This window comes from Patagioenas fasciata, chromosome 3, assembly GCF_037038585.1.
Source record: "Patagioenas fasciata isolate bPatFas1 chromosome 3, bPatFas1.hap1, whole genome shotgun sequence".
NCBI lineage: Eukaryota > Metazoa > Chordata > Aves > Columbiformes > Columbidae > Patagioenas > Patagioenas fasciata.
In genome coordinates this window covers 104,302,176-104,325,630 of record NC_092522.1, presented here as the reverse complement: position 1 = coordinate 104,325,630, position 23,455 = coordinate 104,302,176, and the positions used below count along the sequence as shown (strand labels likewise).

Sequence of the window (23,455 nt, the reverse complement as noted above, 5' to 3'; positions counted from 1 at the left end):
TGTGTCTGGAAGCACATTGTCACTCAAGCCAGTCCATTCCAACATCCCTCCTGACACTTCATTAAAAAGAGAAAGTCTAGATTACAGAAGTTGTTATCTCTTCTCAAATAATGAAAATCACTGTAAAGTAAATGAACTCAGTAGTTATGGGAGCCTTCTCTCAGCATTCTTTTTTATGACTTGGTGACTCAGTACATTTGATTAGATAAAAAAAACCCCTAGGTCTTCAAAGATGTATTTTTGAATGAAAATTCCTTTTTCCACCCACAGCCCAAGGCTCCTTGGCATGTGATGACTTACACCAGTTATCACACTGATGGAAAGCCAACAAGATGGATGAGCACAATTAGTTTATTTTTCATCCCACCTTTTCCACGTGTGGGTAAATAAGACTAGCGTGTGACCATTTCCACCCAGTCCTCATGACCACCAGGCTTCTTAGGAGCTCAGAGTACAAGGGGAGCTGACGCTTGCTTATGGCTTAGCACAGATGAAGGGTCTGGAGCCAACTCCTATGGCAACTCCCCTCCCAGCTCTTTCCCCTGTGGAAAACATGCAAATTTAACAGAATGGACAAGGAAATGGGTAGCTGTTGGCCAGCCTTATGGTTAGTCCTCTCAAATGTACTAAGATAATGACTAGATTTTCAGTGAAACCAGATACAGTCATTTAGTGGTACCCATGAGTTCGGTGGGAAGGATTCCCAACCCTTTTCTGCTAAGCACATGTGAGAGTTTTTGAAAGAAGGGTCTACTTAATATGTGACAAGCTACATTTCAGCCTTCCTGTACAAGCATAAGTATGATTAGAAAGGAGGGAGAATGGAAAGAGGAATAATGACATCACCCAAATGAATGATGATTCATGCACTCACCTTGTATTAGATGTCTCAAATAATTCTACAAATATTGCCAACTTCACTACCTTTTTATTAAGCCCTCTGCACTTTGGAAAAGACATCTATTTTGGTTTTTATTTACTATGTTTCTAAATTCTTTTTTGTCTTTTAAATGAACTTTCAATTTTATTAAAATCTACTGTACTAAGGTTCAAACACCTGTTACAGGTCATCTTAACATTTCCTCATTCAGATTCATCACCCAACTGAGAAGCATGTAACTAAAGTGTTGTTAACCAGCAGTGCTGAGCTCCTTAACTCCTAAAACTGCTGCTAAGGTTTATTTGCAATTAAGAGCAATCAAAGCATCCATCTTGAGGACTTCAGAATAGGGTGGGGCTTTTTGTGGCAATTCTTTGCCCAGAGTTATTTCTCAAAGCTGGCTCATTATCTGCTCCACAGGCTTAGTCAATTCTTTCCCATACAACAGCATTTTGCCACAGTCCCACAATTTTACTCTCAAGGCTAGCAGTTCATTTCCACAAACACATTTGCACTTCTATGCTTCTACTTCTACACTTTCTATGGCTATGTGTTTATTTCAATGTAGATTGCAGCTTCTTCAGTATAAAATTAACATTCTCCTCCACAGCATACTAGGCGTTATCATATTCTCATTTGTGTTAACAGCAGGAATCCAATTTATTTCTTAAGAGCTGAAACAGGTGCAAGATAACCTAAAAACTAACACAAAGCTTCCCCCTCCCCCCCAATTATATAATGACCTAAGGCAGAGATTAAATCTATAAAAAAAGAAAACAAAACCAAAACAAGGCATTGTTTTCTCTTGCTTTTCATTCCTTACAAGCATTTTTTTGTGTGCGGCTAGTAAAAATTACATCACCATCTAAGTTTAGCTTAAAATACATTTTAAAACCATTCTGTTTACTACTACTATTTCCAGTGGAGTTATCAATGAAAGCAACATGGTCAAACTCAGAATTTACAGACCTTATTTCTGTTTTCAGGGAACAGGGAGGAGATGAGGTTTGATGCCCAGAGGACTAGAGCATTAAAAGAAGAAAACAACTTGAAAAAATCCGCAGAAGTACTTAATTGTTATCCTTTCCTTCAGCCTCACGGAAACAAAAAACTTCACCAGGAAACTGAGTTCAATAAAGACATACCCATTTTAAAAGGTCCACAGTTGGGATGGGAAATTAATGAAAAACAAGTAATAAGAGAGCTCAAATTTATTTCCCTCACCACCCACCTCCCATGTGTATACTAACTCCTACATTTTTGGTTTTCAGACACCTAGAAAGGCTGCATAATAGCCAATTTTATTTGAGACAGAACTTACTGTTATAACACAGCCTCAGTTTCATTACAACAGAAGTGGCAGACATTCTTTGTCACGGAGAAAAAACAGATTAAAAAAGCAGAAATCCTTCTTCCTCTTGTTCTCACTCATCATCTGAGGAAGACTTTTTTACCTATGAATCTTTAAAACATCTACATTCCCTTGGAAAAAGTAATGAAAACAAAGCACAATACAAAGTGAGAGTGAAGCAGAGAAAGAGCCTTGATCAAGGAAACCAAGAAACTGAGCACTTCGCATAGTGGAATCTGACTATAGGCAGCTGACAGTTTTAAAATTACAAGGCAGCCAATTTAAAAACTGGTTCAAGCTATTTTTTGTTTTCTGTAAGTTGAACATACAAAGTAATGATGAAACAAAACATACAGCTACATGTTGTTTGTTTAACTTAAAAGCCTCAGCGATATTTTGATGTCTTTGAATTCTAGCTGTACAAAGAATAAAGCTATCGTAATGTTAAGTTAGTACTCAGCTCAACTATTACATTTCTCCTAGTGCTCCAGACCTTATTTGTTCAACACACTTTTGAAAGCCAAATACATCCCTGTCAATCAACATATATTTTTTTTAATAAATGCAACAGTACTGAATCTAAAAGGCCATGTCTAAGTTGCACTTAGTTAATTACCCACAATTAGTTAATTACCCTCACTGATTATGTGATTATGGGACTTACCTGAAACTAGACCAGGAAAAACAGATGTGCTCATCAGAATGGAAGTAAAAGCTTAAGGTTTCAAACTTTTTTCTCCTCAAAAAACACAAATTTTTTGGTTTTATTCCAGAATTGGAAGTCATCAGTAAGAGTCCATTCCCATCTGTGTGCAAGAATATTGCAAACCACAAAAGCACAAAAAGTTACGGAAAATCATTTTGCCCTGAACTTAGTTCAGTACCAAGTTCACATGAAAAGCATCTCCTCTTTCCAAATAATGGTTAGAGGGCACCATTGCTGGGAAGTAAGCACGTGAAAAAGTAGAAAACATAAAAGTTGTCTCTGAATAACTATGATTTTGACAATGGCAGTTTGAAGTAATAAACTCCCCAGTGTACACAGGAGCAGGAGAGGCATCTCACACAACCTGGTTTGTCATCAAGACATTAAAAATAATTTCAAACAGGGGGACGAGGTGGACAGTGGGCACATTAACACACATAATTACTATGCTATGGTTGATTCACCTCAGGACTGTCTATAAGCCCTTCTCTAGCTGAAACAAGTCCATCTTACCACATTCTTACACAAGCCATTTTTCCATTTCCTTTCTCAAGATAATTAGTTTTCCTGCAGCTGGTTACATTTAGGTTCAGAGCTTGTTTACACTCACAGCTAAAGCTGGCAATTTCTACTCAAATTAGGCACCTACATACTATTAGATGAGTTACTTGTTAAATTGCTTTCATTTGTCACAGAGGTCAGCAGATTTCTCTACGACAGGTAAGCTGTTTGAAATGAATATGTGAAAGAGAAGGAGTGAATGCATATACATAAGAACACCGGAAAAGGAAGGAATCTGCTAACTACTAGCAAAATAAAAAGTAAAAAAAAAGCATTGCTAGGGGAACTGGAGACTGAACTATGAAGCTGTTTGTCACAACAAAAGTTACAGATATTATACATGCAATCCACTCAGTCTGAACAGAGACAGGTTTATCTGTTTGTGTTTTGAGTTTGACTTTTTTTTTCTCCCCTGTTCTCCCAAACCTCAGATCTCTACATTCCCCCCCAGCATACAGCTACCAGCTGGTAATTCTGGTTGGGCACCATTTCTACCATAACCTCCAGAGAATGGCGTCTTCAGGCAAATACCCTGCTCACTTCTGCATGTATCCATCTCATTTTCACAGTATAATGTCACTATAATACAGTATCTAATAAGAGAATTTTTAAACCCTTGAGAGAAAAACAAGAGAGTGTTTAACAACACTTCATTGTATAATAATCACCATTTCTCCTTAGCTTATTCACAACAGACAGTTTTTCAGAGTAATTAACCAAACGAAGCTGAACTGTTGAACAAGTCTCAAAGCTGTTTACTGCATTGGGTACTGCTAGAGCTTAATTTCTTATGCATATGCACTTCATCAATTCCATCAACTAAAAACCACGGTTGTCCATGCATATTTTTTAATAAAGTTCTGTCTTCTAGGCACTTCTGTCACAAACTTAAGTCTTCTATAACAGAATGGCTGCAGGAAGACAGGATTAGGATGGGTAAGGACACAGTCCAGGTGTCCCAGTGATGATTTCTTAAACACAGCATGCTGTCAGCACTAACAACTTCAATGAAAAAAAGTGAGAAGATATTGCACAGTTGGTAGACATTGTGTTTGTTTAATTAATATGGAGTGAATTGCATTTTTTCTATTTATACAGCATAATATGGATTCTCTTTAAAAAAAAAAACATACAACAACAAGGAAAAAAACCCTAAAACTTAGGAGTAATAATAGTTTAATATTTTTCTTCATTACCTCTTACTTAAATGAATGAAGGAGATAAAAAGTAATCAAACAGGTGTTCTCCACAAGACCCAAGACTTTGCCTAGGCTCTCTGCATTTCAATTTCCTTTTTCAGAATTAAGGAAAACACAAAAGTGCAACGGCATGCTCTATACAGAAAAATGGTATACAATACATTTTGCTCACATACAATAAACATTGATCAGTAAATCCCAAGTCCTTCAAAAGTTGGTTGTAATTCTTACCAAGAAGAAAGTCTGAGACTAAGGAGGCCATTAAAAAAGCCACTTTTACAATCAGCAAGTCTCTACTCAGAAGCATGAATGTCTACTTTGAAAATATACTATAGAACTACTAAAAGTAATCAGTGAGGTTTTAAAGTATCAACAAAAGTAAAGAAATCACAGAACTGCAGACCTCAAGAGAAACATTCTCCACGAAATTAATACTTCTTGCAAGTAGATCTTGCCCTAACAAGGGTCAACACCAAACAAAACGAATCCTCAGAACAAAATTTAGTCACAGCTCAGAACCAAGTGAGCTATCCATACTTAGAAATGCTTTCTCAGTCTTTTGCCAGACACTTTCTTTTGCAGCACAGCAGGTTTTTAAGCATTTATAATACCACAGTTGGAAGCATATTCACAAGCTTAGGGACAAAAATTAGTCCACTTACTTGAAAGAACATTCAGTTTTCCACTGCGCTCTTTAATACTTCGACTGCCAAGAAGGCTCAAGTTTATTACATGTACGTGTAATTTTTAACGGTTTTAAGGTAATAAAGCTGGTTATCTAGACAGTCTTTTAATTTTATGTTGAAGCAATAAAAAGCTCCTTTCTTAAATCTTCTGAAAATTAAGAACTACAGCTCATGAAATAGAATAATCAAGCTCCTCAAGGGGAGAAATGTTTAGAAAATTTTATCTAATTGTCCTGGGGGTGAGGGAACCTCTATTTTGGTTACACTCATTTGAGTATTTTGGTAGAATAGGGTAAAAAAAAAAAAAATCTGATTTAGGACAACTAGAATCCAAAGGGAAGGTACATTTTAGTATGCCCCTGAATGGAAGTTTTGGACACAAGCAGATGGTTGGGTTTGCTGGGGTTTTTCTTTCACTTCAGGGAAAACAAACAAAAAACAAACACTCCCCGTTCGCCCGCCTCCCATTTCAAGATAGAAGATGTGACCACCCTCCTTTGCAGTTCAGAAGAAGCGTGGCATCTCCATGTTTTCTCCACCCCCTAACAGAACTGCCACCTCCCCAAAGAAAATGCAAATACCATTCACAAGTTCACTCTGTAGTCAAAGGACAGTGTCCCTCTGACCTTTTCTTCAACTACCAGTTATTCTGAGTCTTACTGTAAGCTTTAGTTCCAGAACCATGTGGGGAGCTTTGTGGGACAATCCTTTCTGATACTAAATTATTAAACTTCCCAAATTAGATAAGAACCAGTCATTTACATGGGTCCTGATCTCTTATACACTTAGACGTCTCAACTTCTACTTAGCTCAAATGCAAATAATTTTGCAAATAAATGCAAATATTTACAGGATATAAAAAGTAGGATATTTACATTTTATGGGCATAAGTCCCTATTACGCGTCAAGATGCAGACATTTAAGGCAATGCTGCAAACTGCATTCCAATAAAATAAGAATCTAGAGGGAGTTAGGTTGTGCATATCAGTAATGGTATTTTCACAATTTGAAAATAACTGTTAAAGGCAAGTAAAACATTGGAATAAGTTCTACAGGAAAAGCTGTTAATGCTAGAAAATACTTAGGTTTTAAGTCAGCTTCTTTTGAAGAAATCCTCAATTTCTTATTGTCACAGTTGAATTTTTCAGTAGATTTTGCAGGACTGAAATAATCACTTTCTAACAAGGAGTTCATATTAACACACAATAATATCCACCTCTCCATTTCTATTGTCCATCTTCAACTACTGTTACTTAAATGGTCTACAAGAAAGAAGATACTTAAGATAGTATATGATAAAAAAATTCAGTCAATGCTTTTATGTTTTTCCTTTTCCAATCCCACACAGTTTATTGCTTCAAATCTCATAACCTATCACTAAACTCGCACCTTCAGTGTCCAATGCCATAAAAATCACAACATGTAAATGACTATCCATGCAAGAGCTTCTTAAATTTAAATAAAATCAAAACCAGAGAAGAATAGTTAGGCCATCTGTTGGTTTCACAGATGAGGAACTGATTTCTGTTTTTCTTATGAGTTTATCACTGCAATCCTCTTCAAGACTTTAATTTTTAAAGTACACATTTGCAGAACAATCTACCACAGCATTTGCTTGCCTCCAATAGAAAATATGCTTGGTTAGTTTGCTGTTAGTTTCAGGAACAACCTTGCTGCTTTGCTGTGAAAATCCTAAATACAGAACTGTTCTTTTCACTCCATGTTCCCTTCCCCATGAGCTTTATTTTTTAGCTGGATCAAAAGCTTTTGTTTCATTAACCGGAAGAACAACACATTAGGAACCAGGTATAAACAGAGGACTTCTGCATTGGCCTCAGGTGTTCTAGGTATTAAGTACCACTAGCCCTTGTATTCAACAGATAAAAAAGTAGATAACATACTGTTCTCAAGTAAAGCAACTATAGTTAAAAGCATATTATCAGAAAAAGGACTATGCAGTCTCACCTTTAAATGATTTGCTGACTGTACCAGTTGATGTGCTAGCCTCTGCTGATGAAGTCTGAACATTATCCAAATCCTTTTCTTTGGATTTTGAGCCCAGATTTCTGGGACCCGCCTCCTCTTCTTTAGTCGAAGTATGTGCAAGAGAAGATGAAGACGTTTCAGGATAGAGTCGTTTCAGTACTTTTCCTATGAACACTGTGGGATAAGAAACCTTTTTTAAATGGAAATAAATACGGTGTTTTCAATAATTAATACAAGATAGTTTCCCTCATATTCCATACAAGTCTGTCTTCAGTAACTCCTACCTCTCACAGGTAAAGCTGAAAACATATTCAAGTCCTAAACCTGAGTCAGAAAAAAGCTTTAAAATTCCAGAGTTCACTAGCAAGTTTACATATAAAGTCCTCTGTTCAGCTACATTCTGGCAATAAATTAGTACAGTACATTTACACACTAAATAAACATTAATTTCTAGAATTTCTTTTAAATCAAGTATCTTCCTACACAAGTGTTCTAAGGCTGCTCAAAATGCAGGTCGCTTTTCTGGCACAGAGGCATTGCAATTGAATCACTCATTAAAATCAGTAAGCTACAACTATTTAATCACACAGAAAAACTAAAAGTAGACAGCGGCAGAAACACATGGTAACCCAAATTATTTCTACAGAATTAGCAGTATTCTTACATGCCTCTTTCTCACCAGCAATCTGTTACAAGTTACTCAAATGCAAGCATCATTTGATTAAAGAAATACATGCAAATAATCTACTCATCAACAGAACTATCATCTTTATATGCATGCATATTTCAATCACTTGAAATTACATATTATATAAAAATACAAAGTAATACTAAGAGATTTATCTACTGCAAAACAACATCTCCAGTTTCACAAATCCTACACGGTCAAGCCGATATTGTGGGATGGGGGAGGAGTGCAAAAGACACATTTGGAGAAAAATATATTACCCAAGTTCCAACTGTAAATTTAACATACAGTGTATGGACACTATACAAGCAATTTGGTGTAGATTCTTAACAAAACAATTCTATCAAGAGGAAAGGACTTCTTATAAGAAGAATGGCTCCTTTTGCAACTTAACAGAAAAACATACTATCATCACATAACTCTTCAATAAATAACCTTCCTTCTACAACTTAAAAGAAAAAAAATCACCATAATGAAACTGAGAAATCCTTGAACCACCAGCCCTTGAGAGACAAACTTTATCTTCTAGTCATGTATCCAGATGTACCTTGGTGATAAGTTTCAATTGTCATGTAAATGACTAACTATGGGGCAGAATGTCTTGTTAGACTTCTCTTGAGCTCTTACTAGTTCATACATTATCAGTTTTTGCTTGTGCCCAATCTCTTGAATAATTGTTGACCTTATGAAAAAGTCTGTAAGCCTGAAGAGATACTTGTGCAGGAAACTGTGCTTATGAAGGCTGATTTTTTTTTATACTTATCCATCATTCAGTGCTGTGAAAAAAAACCTGTGACAAGCTGCCAGAGATATCTCCATCAAGTAAGCACAAACCATTTTGCAAGTTATGGGTTAAGACTACTGTTCCCAGAAAGACAGGCATCAACAAGTGTTTCAAAAGTCTATTTTCATTAGGTTCCCTTGTCAGGATATTCTACATCTAGAAAGACAAAATCCACAATTTCTCTCCTCAGATGACAACCAGGGAAAATACATAGAAATAAGCAGTGTAATTCAACAAAGTTAACTGCCCTCTGCAGATCTCTGACTCTAAAGCAAGTTATCCAAGAGATTTATTTTGGATTCTCTCCCCTAGTACTGCTACTGACATGGCAGCATCCTAACTCTGGTAGTGCCATTACTAAACATCATGGTTTAACTTCAGTAAGCAGCTAAGCCCCACACAGCTGCTCACTCAATATCTCACAGGTGACATGGGAAAGAAAAAAGTAGAACTGAGACAAATTGTGCGTTGAGATGCAGGCAGTTTAGCAGGTAAAGCAAAATCCATGCCTGTACGCAAAACAAAAAATTCATTCACTCATTCCCATGGGCAAGTGTTCAGCCATCTCCACGAAATCCAAGCTCCATCACGTGTAACTGTTACTTGGACAGACAAACACCATCACTCCAAACGTTCCTCCTTCCCCCAGCTTTTATTGCTGAGCACATCATCACAGGGCACAGAATATCTTTTTGTTCCGTTGCGGTCAGCTGTCTCAGCTGTGTCCCCTCTCAGCTTCTTGCCCACTCTCAGCCTACTTGCTGGCAGGGCAGCCTTGGCACTGCGTAAGCACTGCTCAGCCATAACCGAGATATCGGGGTGTTATCAACACTTTTACCACAAATCCAAATATAGCACCATAGGAGCTGTTATACAGAAAATTAACACAGCCAAAACCAGTACACAAAATTAGCATCCAGGCACTTGCACTGAGGAAGCTATTCTCCCAAAGTAAATGATCATTGAGATACCGATGAATCCATGTATGGAAATAGATCTTTTCCAGATCTCCTGAGGAGAGGCAGCCTCTTCATAGCTATAGTGTATTTAATGCTTGAAATCCAATTTCCCTAGTCATCTGTTCAGTTACCCCCACAAAAAATGCCACTCTTTTTATTTCCTTTTTAAAATACAGGGACTATACTCATATGCACATTAGCATTGCTTCAGAAAGCAGTACGAGAGCAGTTTTGATCCATTCATTCCTTCTCATTCACATGGAGCTCTCCCCATCTCTAATACCTACGCTTCAGAAACAGGGTGAAACAACGCTTGCCTCTGAAGAGTGTGAATACTGAGGGAAGTGTTCTTCCACAAAAATCTCTCTTGCTTAGAAAGAAAAATGAAATCTGTAGCAGCAATAGATTTACTTCAGCAAAGATGTGGTTTAGTTGCCAACATCAATGCAACATCCCGTCTTACAGGTTGGAGCTTCCAGCAGGCACAGGCTGCTGAATGCAGAGCAGGGGGTCCGTCAGTGCCTGCAAAGCTTTCACACCTGTGTCAGTGCACCTCGGCACTGCAAAGCCCTCTCTTTAGAGGCCTAGCAAATCCAAATAGCCACAACAGAACAGAAACGAGCAGTAGTGACATCTAGGTATGACCTAGGTCCTTGTTCACGACCAGATGTATCACAAACCTTCTGATGGCAGAAGGAAGCCATGTTTCCAGCAGTATCCTTCCTCAGGAGAATGGAGAAGGTGGTATCAATAGAAAGCAGCTGAAAAAACCTGACTGATTTAGTCTGAACTATTTTGAATCCTGAGTATATTTTAGCCTGAAAAAAATCTGCCTGCAGTCCAAAACTTTTTGAACAAGTTTGTCTGCATATCAATGAACAAGGAAATGAGGCTCTGAGGAATATCTATCCTGCCATACTCAGCAGCTTTACACACTCCAAAGCAGCACTCTGCTAAGTTAAGAGTCTCACAGCTGAGCAACCAAAACATTTTTCAAATGACAGAAGATGGTCTTTTCTTAGGGTTTTATTGCTGCAATTACCTATTTTTTTTTAATTAAAGAAAGAAAAAAGAAGTAAATATCCTGTGATATCCATGAGCATTGGCTTAATTACAGGAGGCTGGTCTTGCTTGCCTGATGCTACAGAGCAGCTTTTCTCCCCTATTCAAAACTCTCTTTACCCTGATGTCTTTGGCACTGTGCAGCTTCAGAAATTAGTCCATCTGGTAAGAACTGCTCAAACCCTTAAAAAGAACTCTCTTTTAATAGGAGATTTGCAATAAAGAAAATTTAAGGAAAAATATGTACTACCAAAGATATATCTAACCTATCAGAGTTCCAAAATGTTGTGAGACTTGCTCTCACCGTAGCATAGCATAGCCAAGTACCTATGGTTATTTGTTGCCTTTGTTTTCCAGTCAACATAACCAATGGAGGATCTGTACAGATTCATGTAGGCTTTCAAGAGACCAATCTGGGAACACTTTTCTACTTTTCATACCAGACTGGTGTCTCTAAACATGCATACATAATTTTGAGATGTGTTTTTAAAAAAAAGACTGAAAGAAAATGTGAGGAAGATCACAGAAAGATCAGGGATATACTATCTGGAGTCAGAACCAACAAAAATTGTCACATTTACACACAGTGCTAAAGCACAATGTACAAGAGGGTGAATGTAATATATTCTACAGCATATGTTTTTAAGGACATTCTTTACAATTGTATTCACATATTACAAAACCTGGTGTTCCATTCTGGAAGAGAAAGAATAGTTTGAGGGGAATTATCTCTGGAACTGAGCCTGTAATTGAAGAGGAAGGAAACGTGAATAGCAATAAAAAGCCAATTACAAGGAAAAAAAAAAAAAAAAGGGAAACCTTGTTGCAGAGACTACTGCAAATACATCTCTCTTTTTTGAACAAAGCAGTTTACCGAACAAATGAGAAACTGGAAGTGAGAGAGGAAAGCAGATAAGCTAAGAGGTTTAGGGGACAGGAATGGCACCAATGTAAAACTCATGTTGAAAGCAACACAAAATGTTTGTTAGCATTAGCTCTGCATTGCTTGCAAGTCCCTACAAAATCTGGGACAGCAGATTAATTCAAGAAGTTTCACAGGGAATAGACCAGGCAAGAAATAACGAAGACTTCAGTTCAGGTGCCAGTATTATCAGAAATGAGAACAAGTACCAAACTAGTTCCATGGTTAATTCTTGACAAATCATTGGTATAAGCGGTGAAGTACAAATACATTAGAAAACTGAAAAAGTACCAGGTCTCTACAGCTTGACGTAACAAACAATATGCAGGAAGTCTTTAAAAACCTATCACAGTAGCTTATCACAGCTCTGCTTCTCTGAGGTATAATTGATAGGTCATTACTCCCAACCCACTGAAGACGTTTTCTGAGTTCATTGGGGAATGTATTCTGCAACGTGAAGGACAATTTCCCTGTAGCTGTAGACATTACTGAAGGAAGACATGGCTCTGAACACCTGGTCACACAGTGACAACTGGAAAAAGCTCTAAGCCTCTAGGTTAGATGAGCATGGCCAAGGGACCACCATATTTTGGAATTTTGTGTTAACATTGCAGACTTAGTAGCCATTTGAGTTCTGAGCAGTGTGTGGAAAGATTTTTCCATTGCTGGCATCTCCAGAGTCCAAACGGAAACACAAATAGAACTGTGAAGAAGTCCTTGCCACGTTTTGTGTGCTATTTCACCTCTAGGAAGCTGACAGGACTTAAACACTACAATGGAAATATTCTTTATGCTGTGAGATGTATAATGCTGAAAACAAGACACCAAAGGTGAGTGCAGGTGAGAGAAGCAGTAGACTTTATAATCAACCGATGATGACTTCGTGTTCCAAATCTACATGGATTTACCAAACATCAGACTGTGTTCACACTTGTGGTAGTGAGGACAAGAGTTGTGCATGCCACACCAGTTTTGTGGAATAGATTGAATACAGTTCAAGACTACACAAAGAAAACTTCACAATGTAAGAGCTAGGCATATAGCCAAAAGAAGGTACTGCACACTAATAATATTAACTGAAATACCTGGCCCAAATCCTAAAGGTTTAAAGACAGTCTTAGCTTTTCTGCTGTAGAGGAAGACCAGGCTACACTGACATTGCCTTTGCTAACAAGGTTACAAAGATTAAAATGAAAGCTTATTAAAAGCCTATACCATTTTACAGTGAAGTACATGGCTTTTGTGTACTTCTAGAGCTTCAAAAGCCACTGTGGCCTTGTGCCTGAGATGCAGAGAGCTGCAAACACAAGATCAAGAGACCAGTTGGTGTATTTCTTCAGCTGGAATAAGACTTTTCAGTAAGAAGGGACCTACAATGACCACCTAGTCCAATTGCCTCAACACTTTCAATAGAAAAATTCAATTCTAGTTGACCTACAACTGTGAAAAGCTTACTCAGAAGACAATATTAAATTGCAAAAGTGAAAAAAAAATCACTTTCATGTGAAAACATGCAACTATCAAAATATCCACCCTATTAATTGAAAGCACTGAATGTTCCTACTGTGCAAAGAGCTGAAGTAACACCAGAAGATGTATCTTTCCAGGAATTCCTCAGTGATGAAAAGGTGCCAGTATTTTCAGAAATGAGAAAAAGTACCAAACTAGTTCCATGGTTAATTCTTGACAAATCATGGGTGTAAATGGTGAAATACAAATACATTAGAAAACCGAAAAAGCACCAGGTCTCTACAGCTTGACGTAACATAAACAAAGCAAAGTATAATCCCAAGAAACAGAGTGCAGAACACTTGCTGGCTAGCGATACAAATTATAAACATTCAGGATCTTTCTACCACAATTTTGTGAGAAGATAAAAAAACACTGCTTCAAACAAATGCATTGTTTGCCATCTAGGTATTAAATGGACACCACTGTCAGTTTCTCATGTACATAAGGAGACTACCCACAAACACACACAGGTGCCAACACTGGAATAGCACTGCAGATTTATAAAGGTTCTCCTGGGGTTGCCAGCATTACTTCAAACTCAGTTAAGACTACAAATTGTAACAAAACCATGCCGAATAAATAAACAAATACAGTTCTGAACAACATCAGAAGTGTTCCTGTACAGGTGAGTGTAGGAAGCAACCGTTTCCTCAAAAACATTTCTGTGGAGAATGCTTGCCATGTATCTTTGGCCACTTGCCATACATACTCTAAGCACCCCACCGTGTTTCTCAATTGGTTGCCTTATGCCTACTCAAATGCAACTTGGACAGCAAGAATAAAATAAGTGGCACCAAGAGCACTGAGCACATTAGAACTCTGTGAAGCTTGCAAGGTGCCCTACTTGGTCTCTCCTACAAACAGAAGAGTCTTCCAAAAAGGGAAGAATCAGGAATTTTCTGCTGAAACCATCCCATGTGTGAGATGTGTTAACACGCTATTTCTGCTAAAGCAGAGGAAAAGCTAGTACAGCAGAACAGAAAAGATGGAAAGAGCAGACAGAATGATAATCCACATGCACAACATATGGACAGGTCTCATTAAAATGTTCAGTTCATCTCTGTTAGTGCAGAATTACCCTCTGATATTCAAAAGGATTTAAATCCTTGAAGTCTCTTTTATTACGTAAGCATCACACCCCTTATAAAGGCGAGTTACTTCACGGAATGGTCATAAAAATCACAGAACTGTTAAGGTTGGAAAAGACCTCCAGATATCATCTAGTTTAATCCTAATGCTCAGAGGAGGATCAACCAGAACAGACTGCTTAGGGCCTTGCCTAGTTGGGTATAACAACCATATTGCCTGGATAATCTTCTCCTCTTTAATCATGGTTGGACAGGCAACTCTTGACCAGAGACACTGAAGTGGACCACTTGAAAAAGAGATACCTGGATTTCATTAGATCCCAAAGCAATCGAGTGTAAAAGCATTTTAAGATACTGCTACATCCAGAAAATGTTAACCAGACTGGTATTCTTACCAGCTAGCAGGGAGAAGACTGATGATAACCTTTGACTAGAAGCTACTGTCCACTCCCTTAAACCATTCCCCACAAAGCTTGCTTGCCCTTTAACCACACAGGATGGAGTTTCATGGTTTAGGTCTTCTGGATTCTTTCTGAAGGAGTTTGCTCAGCTGGCCAAACTGATGAACAAAGGTCTTCACTCTGGCCTAACACACAGTGATTCTCAGGTCATGGGTCTGCAAGTCTCAAAAAGATAAAGGCACCCAGTTTCTATTTCAGATGCTCAGAGTAAAATTCAGACTGCAGTTATGATGTCCAACAGTAGACACATGCAAGGCATCATACTCCATTTATACACCCCTCCAGAGACTTAGTGAATACAAGACACCAATTCTGCCAACCAGCCACTGGGTATCCAAGATGTACACAGCACAGGTGATACTGCACCAAGTACAAACCCCTCTTATAGTAGAGATCACTTAGCTGCAAAGAATATTCCCAGACTTGGGATACCAGCTCAGCAACTACCAGCAGATTAAAATCAAACAAAGAGAAAAGGGAGGAATTAACGAGAACAAAACATTCCATGGCAGCTGAACAGGTTATCATTTTCCCACTCCCACTCACTTTTATATGACTTTCCCATTTCCAAAAATGTTCAGGCTGCACAGTTATACAAGAAAAAGAAAAAGAATGTAGTGACATGGAATTCCATCCTGTATAGCCTGATGGTTCAGATCATCTTAAGTGTTATGTTATATTTAAGAAGGGATGCTCTTGTTTAAGTCAGGTGGAAGAAAAGGAAAATGTAATTTTCCTGCTATCAGTGACATGAGCTTTTTCAAGAGTGACATAATTCCATTCCACCATAGGTAGTGTGTGCGCAAAGCAAACCATTGTCATGGGAATAACAAAGTTGATCTTTCCAAAGAGGGGGGGGAAAAAAGTGTGAAATATACAGAATTCTAGCTGTGGTTGAAGTATAGTTTTACATACATAGGAATGGAAAACATCCAATTTTACAGTATTTTGCTTTGTGTTCACAATCTGCAAGCAGTCCTCATCCCGCAGGTGAAGCTACAGCAACAGGTTCTTAGGAGAGTGGCTAAAGAACAGAACAGGATGAAAGTATGGACTGAAACATTTGCTGCAGAAAATTCAGGCTGAAGCTGACTATCTCTTGAAAGAGGCACATGTAGACAAACACAGAAGCTAACAACTTACGAGATCTTGTGTTTGGTCAAAGACGATGCCATTTTGCAGATCATCTACAACATCTTCAGCTGTTCACCCTATTTCCCCTCCGAGCTGTTATCATCTGGGTCAGCAGATGTCAAAGAGAGTGGTTGCTTCGTTTTTGTTTGTTTGTGTTTTTTTTTTTTTGTTGTTTTTTTTTTAAACTACAACACTCAGAATTAAGACTGAGTAGGAACACCTTGGTGAAATGCTGGTGTGACAAACTGGTTATTTTTAACTGGACTTGCTCCTCACACAATCTTTTAAATCCACTAGACTCATAAAACTTGTATAACAGCTTAAAGGGAAAAGTTTGTACAGCTTTTGACAGAATGTCTACACGTAAGTTGGGAGTGGTCCTCTTTCCCAGTTTCACAATCAATCTAATTGACATTCAGTGTAACATATATAATAATAGCCTTAGCAGTTAAGACTATCTATTTAGCAGGAAAAAGGAGAACACACAAGTTCTTTTTGGGAATCAAGTAACAGAAGAATTTACTTGTATTCAAGTTCACCTGAATTCTGTGCCTGAACTAGTAGGTATCCGCCATCTGCATCTCAGTACAGTTGTTAATCAAAATGTCATGTGGAACTGCACAAAAGCTCAGATGTGGTCGTTTTAAATCTAGTTTGTAATACTAACTTCACGATATTGAGGTTCATCTCAAGACCTCTGACATTATTCTCACTGAAACAGCATCTGTTGGTGTTCTACGTCCCATTAGACATTAAGCTCACATGTTAATTGCCTAGTTTTACTCCTTAGTATTACAGTTCATGAACTGCATAGTGTAAAAAACCTCCAGTTTTGTGCTCGGATATAGTTGTCCATAAAACATGGCTTCATTTATCTTTTCACCTAACACTGATTTTTATAATATATGGAAAACCACTTTGCTAACCCAAATATCAGTAATATACCATTCTCCTATCATAGGCAACTTTTGAACAAGAGCAACTTATAAGTATATGGCACATGTCAATAGTGTAGAAAGGAAGGAAAGGAAAATAATATAATCATCACATACTCCATATTTATGTATTCACCTAAATTAAGGAGTGAATCACAATGGGAGGGTGATCTACCACTCCAAGATTCACCTGTGTACATCCAGGCCAGCACCATTTATAGCAATTGCAGATACAAATCAGTAACTTATTCCTGACAAAAGAATAAAACCAAAACAGATATACATTTTATTTTGTCAGTTTAGACAAAACTGACTCAGCTTCAAGCATGATCTCTGTGTCACACTGCAGTTTAAAATCAGTAATACTGGTGTTACATCTGTCATCAAATTCTGCATGACTGTGTAGTTCAATAAGAATCTGACTAATAGATCCTGCCATCCTGTCTCAACAAAGGCTTTCAAGATCTCTCAGTAGGCCACCTTAATTGTAACTGCAAGCTCCTGGACATCTAATAAACTTGGCATGACACAGATGATAAGAAGCTACATAACCAATACAATGAGAACATAGGGATTTTGTTCCAGCTGTTCATAAGAGCCCTGTCTGCCTTGTAGTGAAACCTTGTAAGATATGTACTTCCTACTACAGTCCTGGGAAAACAGAACATTTTCATCATTATTTCAATTTGTGCACGCTATCCATTTTTCTAAGCATCTTTCACAATACTTAATACATTTCTCATATTGCACCGTTATCTTGATCTTACCTTGCACAATCAAACAGGTCTCACTCAAAATATCTAAAGATATCTCACCCAGTCTTACTAAAGAAGCTCAGCTTCACTGAATATTATTAGTAGTAGTCATTCTGGCTACTTGAAGTCGGGCCAACTGTAACCCAGAGCTGTAAGAGACTTTTCTTTCTCTTCCAAGACAGATTTTCAGAATGTGGAGAAAAAAACAAAACGAAACAAAACAAAAAACAAAACAAACCTGTGCACATATAACATCACTGATCATAGAATCATAGAATGCTAGGGATTGGAAGGGACCTTGAAATATCATCCAGTTCAATCCCCCTGCCGGAGCAGGAACACCTAGATGAGGTTACACAGGAAGGTGTCCAGGGGGGTTTTGAATGACTCCAGAGGAGGAGACTCTACAACCCCCCTGGGCAGCCTGTTCCAGTGCTCTGTTACCCTCACTGAGAAGAACTTTCTTCTCAAGTTTAAGTGGAACCTCTTGTGTTCCAGCTTGATCCCATTACCCCTTGTCCTATCATTGTTTGCCACCAAGAACAGCCTGGCTCCGTCCTCGTGGCACTCACCCTTTATATATTTGTAAACATTAATAAGGTCACTCCTCAGTCTCCTCCAAACTAAAGAGACCCAGCTCTCTCAGCCTTTCCTCCTAAGGGAGATGTTCCACTCCCTTAATCATCTTGGTTGCCCTATGCTGGACTCTCTGCAGCAGTTCCCTGTCCTTCTGGAACTGAGGGGCCCAGGACTGGACACAATATTCCAGATGTGGTCTCACCAGGGCAGAGTAGAGAGGAAGGAGAATCTCTCTCGACCTACTAACCACCCCCCTTCTAATACACCCCAGGATGCCATTGGCCCTCTTGGCCACAAGGGCACAGTGCTGGCTCATGGTCATCCTGTTGTCCACCAGGATCCCCCAGGTCCCTCTCCCCTACAGTGCTCTCTAATGAATCATTCCCCAACTTGTACTGGAACCTGGCGTTGTTCCTGCCCAGATGCAAGACTCAACATTTGCCCTTGTTATATTTCATTAAATTTTTCCCCACCCAGCTCTCCAGCCTGTCCAGGTCCCGTTGGATGGCAGCACAGCCTTCTGGTGGGTCAGCCACTCCTTCCAGCTTGGTGATCATCTAGACCAGTCCCCGGCCAGCATAGGCATAAACTTTCTAAGTTTCAGTAGACTTAAACCTGACTTCAACCTAAAGAACTCTTATCTGGATTAAAAAAGCATATGGCTTCAAGTAAATAAATTGTACCACACATGTGGGCTAAAGTTAAATGTCATGGTAGATGCTGGGGGCAACACAGAAAACAGACAAATAGTACTACACCAGCCTAACACACTGCCATAAGAATAGGTGAACACTGTAAAAAAAGTCAGAGTTCAGATTACTGAGGAGAAAAAAAGTCTGGAAATTTTAAAAAGACAGATTGCTGCCTCTGCTCATATGAAACTAAAATGAAGCTCAATATACCAGTATTTACAAAACAAACCATGAAACTGGCAAGGGTGGTATCACTGAGCACAGGCAAAGTTCCACAAGACTGTGCATCATTTAAGCTTTGTTTAAAAGGAAACTTTATAAGTCCATATAATATAACACACATACAATTGAATGTCTACATAGCCTTCTTCAGGGAGTAAATATATCCCACTTTGCTGTGACTTGAGTATTTGACTGTAATATAATATCCAGCAATTTCTGCAAGTATGCCCACACACATATATATATAACAGAAATAAATATTATACCAAATATACCATCATTAAAAAAATACTAAAAATTTCAATGAGAGAGAATTTTTGTTTCCTTTCTAGTCATAAAAGGAGTTTTAACTTAAGCCATTGGCAATTCTTAATAGAAACGCACACTTCTCTAGAAGTTTTCAACATTTTGAACTAAAGAAAACTGAAAACATAAGAAACCAGATACTGCCTACTGGAAACAGCAGTCTGTGCTGGCTTTGGCTGGGTTGGAGTTAATTTTCTTCATAGTAACTGGTATGGCACTATGGTTTGGATTTGTGCTGAAAACAGTATGGATAATACAGGGATGTTTTAGTTAGTGCTGAGCAGGGCTTGCACAGAGCGAAGGCCTTTTCTGCTTCTCACATCACCCCACCAGTGAGAAGGCTGGGGGTTCATAAGCAGTTGTGAGGGGACACACCTGGGACAGCTGACCCCAACTGACCAAAGGGATATTCCAGACCATATGACATCATGCTTAGCATATAAAGTTGGGGGAAGAAGGAGGAAGTGAGGGTGACATTCAGAGTGATGGCATTTGTCTTAAGTCACCGTTACACATGATGGAGCCTGGCAGTTCTGGGGATGGCTGAACACCTGCCTGCTGATGAGAAGAAGTGAATGAATTCCTTGTTTTCCTTTGCTTGTGCACGGGGCTTTTGCTTTACCTATTAAACTGCCTTTATCTCAAGCTATGAGTTTTCTCTCTTTTATTCTTCTGATTCTCTCCCTCATCCCATGCGGGGAAAAGAGCGAGCGGCTACATGGTGTTTTGCTGCTGGCTGGAGTTAAACCAGGACACAACCTTAACTTTTTAGGAATTGCTCTGAGATAGCCCACAGATTCCAGAAATCTACTGATAATAAGCTCAAAACCAGTTTTGAGTGAAAAGCATCACACACTGTTCAAAAAGCTAAAATAACCCCAAACCAACACATGAAAATGGCACACACACATCACCTCCTCCCCCACTTACCTCTTTACTAAATAACACAAGTACATACACCCATTCCTAAAAATATCCTAGTATGTTTAAACAGTCTTATCTATCACTTGTGGCTCATCCTATCTCACTGCCAAGTAGATAAGAATTACTCCAAAGCATAATTTCTAAAAAGAAATCAAACCAAAACCAGCCCCTATCCTGGGAAAAAACCCCAAACCAACCAAACAAAACCACACACACAAAAACCAACCATCCACAGAAAATACAGAACCCCGAAGACCACATTATGGCAGGCTGTGCATATTGTGCAGTGTGTGAGCATGAGTTCCCCTCAGACTTTCTAAATACAAAGCCATTAGATGTGTCATTTTTGCCTCTTCTTCAATACCAGTTGCTCTAGGGCAACTTCTACATTTAGTAACAAAAAATCAGATATTTGTGATTTGTTCAACTACAATCCAAGTAAAATTTAGATCTTGATGAGCTGTAATAAATCTTTGGTCACTGAAAATAACATGCATTGTTAATTGCTTGGGGAGGGTAGGGGGAGCAAGAAACCTCTCCCACAGCAAAAAAACCCAATATCAGGCACCAAATTCAATTTCTAATTACTATTTTCCTTACTGATAAACATATACTGATGAAAGAAAAGATATCCACCTTAAAAAAATAGGTTCTTTTCCCCCCCTGAAAAAAGGCCAAAAAATATTTTCCAAAAATTATGTTGAATTAAAAAAAACCCAACCAAACAACCAAGATCTGTAAGAAGCAAGGTTTTTCTTAAAAAATTAGAAACTTTTTTTGTGTGTTTTTTCTCTGCAAGAATTAAGTTGTTTAATATCTGATATGGCCATAAAAAAAAAAAAAATACACAGCAACAAAAACCAAACCAACACAACCCTAAAGCTAAGGAACTGCAATCTCATTTCAAGCCCTATTAAGTATGAGCTTCCTGCTGCAAGCCCAAGTCATCTGACTCATCGCAAAGAGAGCAAAATAGCACTGCTCGATTCAATATTCTCACTGTTTAAAACCTTTTGTTAGTGTTGATGACTATCAATTGGCTGCATTTGATTTTCAGTTTAATCGCTCAAATATGATGTCCCCTGTAGCACCACTGGATCATCCTTTGTATGTCATAGTAACTTCCGTATCACTTTTTATCATCAATTAAGGTCAGTAACATATACTACACCTACACCAATATCTTAACTCTACCCTTTGGCAGCTGGAATGCCACTCTGTAACCCTTTACAATAGCGTTACCTTGGGGCTGCACTAACTTTCAAGAATTACTACTGCAGTTTTAGAGACACAATTGATGACGTTTAACAGCTATGAATTATGAATCCAGATGTCCCAGAGAGGATAATCATCCTGGCAATAATACATATGACAATTGCTTCTACCTTGCTACAAATCATTGGTACATGAGCAACTGAAAAACAAAAAGCCCCACAAAACTCAAAAACTGTGTTTTACTTACCTGCAGTGCTGTCTTACTGTGTTTCAGCTATTTAGATTCTCTTCACTGACAATCAGACCCATAACCTACAAGCTGTTGACCATCCCATTTATTCTGTATTATGACCCAGTTCAATATAAAATAAAAAGCCTAAGTGTTCACATGTAATGCAGACAAAAGTTTATCTTCAACATCTTCAACCTATTCCCATGTGAAGGAGTAAAATCAACCCTAAAGAGACACATGCAGAAGTTTTTCAGCTCTTGTCTGAGATACCTGTCTTTTAAAAATGTAGCCATATATTTTAAAATGTTTAAAAATATTTTAAAATGCCCATATATTGACTGCACAGACCAATCAGACAAGGTTATAAACACTTGCAATTTTGTTATTTCATCCCGGGTGACCACATGACATCCCATAATTCTTTTATTCCTCACTGTATTTTTGTCCCAATCTTAAATCAGCATTCCTTAGTGTGGCTGAAAACAACTTAAATGATTTCTAACTTCACACGGTAAAGACCATCACTCAGCACAATAATTTCAGCTTTCTCTTCCACCCGACAGAAACAAGTGTTTCTTTATCTGACCTTTGGTTTTAAACAATTTGAGTGCTCTAAAATTTGTTTCCCCCCTTGCAGCTCTACAGTCACATGTTTATTTATGAGTGCATGAACTCACTCTTCCCAACTCTAACTTTCTCCCAGAAGACACCAATATGTAATTCTCTGCCTTTCCTCAAAGGAAGTTGCACTAGAAGCAAAACCAGTTATTTCATCAGCCTTGTCCATTTCTCATAATGAAGCTGCATCTAAACCACAGAAAACCCTACCTTGTTTTTATACTTCCTTCAAAACTATCACGAGCTGTAGTCAGCCAGCTTATACACTAACCCTTGCTGTTCAGTCTCACTCTCACGTTGTTATCCTTCCAGGAAAAATAAAAGTTTCAGCATGTTGCAACTGCTTGAAAACTGAAGAGCCAAAGTCACTACAGCAGGCAAGCATTCAGCTCTCTTACAGCTCAGCAACACTCAACCCCCCTTAAGAACAAGATATCAAGAACATCTGTATTTTTGATATTGCATTTTTCCTGCACAAGACCATGCCTTATAAAGCATGAAGGGAAACCACACTGAAGTTACGGTTGGACAGAGGAAGGTTGTTTTGGTTTTTTTTTTTGCTATGCAAGCACAGTACCACGGTTATTTTAGAATTGTGCTAACCTGCCTTAAATAAGCCACGCTATGCGGTCACTAACGAGTAGACATGCATATGCACACTGAGGTAAAAAAAAAAATAAAGCGTTCATCTTAAAACGCTTCATGATTAAATAATTTTACTTATCGCCCCTCGCAGTCGCCAGTCAGGAAGAAAAGCAGGAGCTCTGCCCGGCGTCTCCGAGCCAGAGGGAACCGGCCCGGAGCTGCGAGTTCAGCCCGAGCCCTGCGCCCCCGCCGGGACGCACCTGGACACGGGCCGCCCCTCTCTCCGGGGCTCCGTTCCTCGCCCGCTCCCGGCGAACCACCGCCCTTACCCGCGCGAGAGGTCACCGAGGAGCGGGACACGCGGGTCCCGCGGCGCGGCCGTGGGCAACACGGTGCGCCCGCTGGAAACGCGC

The 23,455-nt window shown here is 38.7% G+C and overlaps 1 protein-coding gene across 4 annotated transcripts in view; it reads right to left on the bottom strand.

Moving 5' to 3' along the window:
• Positions 1-23,455, bottom strand: part of ERICH1 (glutamate rich 1) — an 89,499-nt gene that overhangs the window by 65,831 nt on the left and 213 nt on the right. For all 4 annotated transcript variants that reach the window (XR_010651215.2, XR_010651214.2, XM_065835904.2 and 1 more), the window contains exon 2: positions 7,349-7,543. Coding sequence is in view for 2 of the 4 variants with exons in the window: in XM_065835904.2 (XP_065691976.1) it covers positions 7,349-7,543 (195 nt within the window). In the remaining 2 variants the exon portion in view is untranslated. The remainder of the gene's footprint in view (positions 1-7,348; positions 7,544-23,455) is intronic.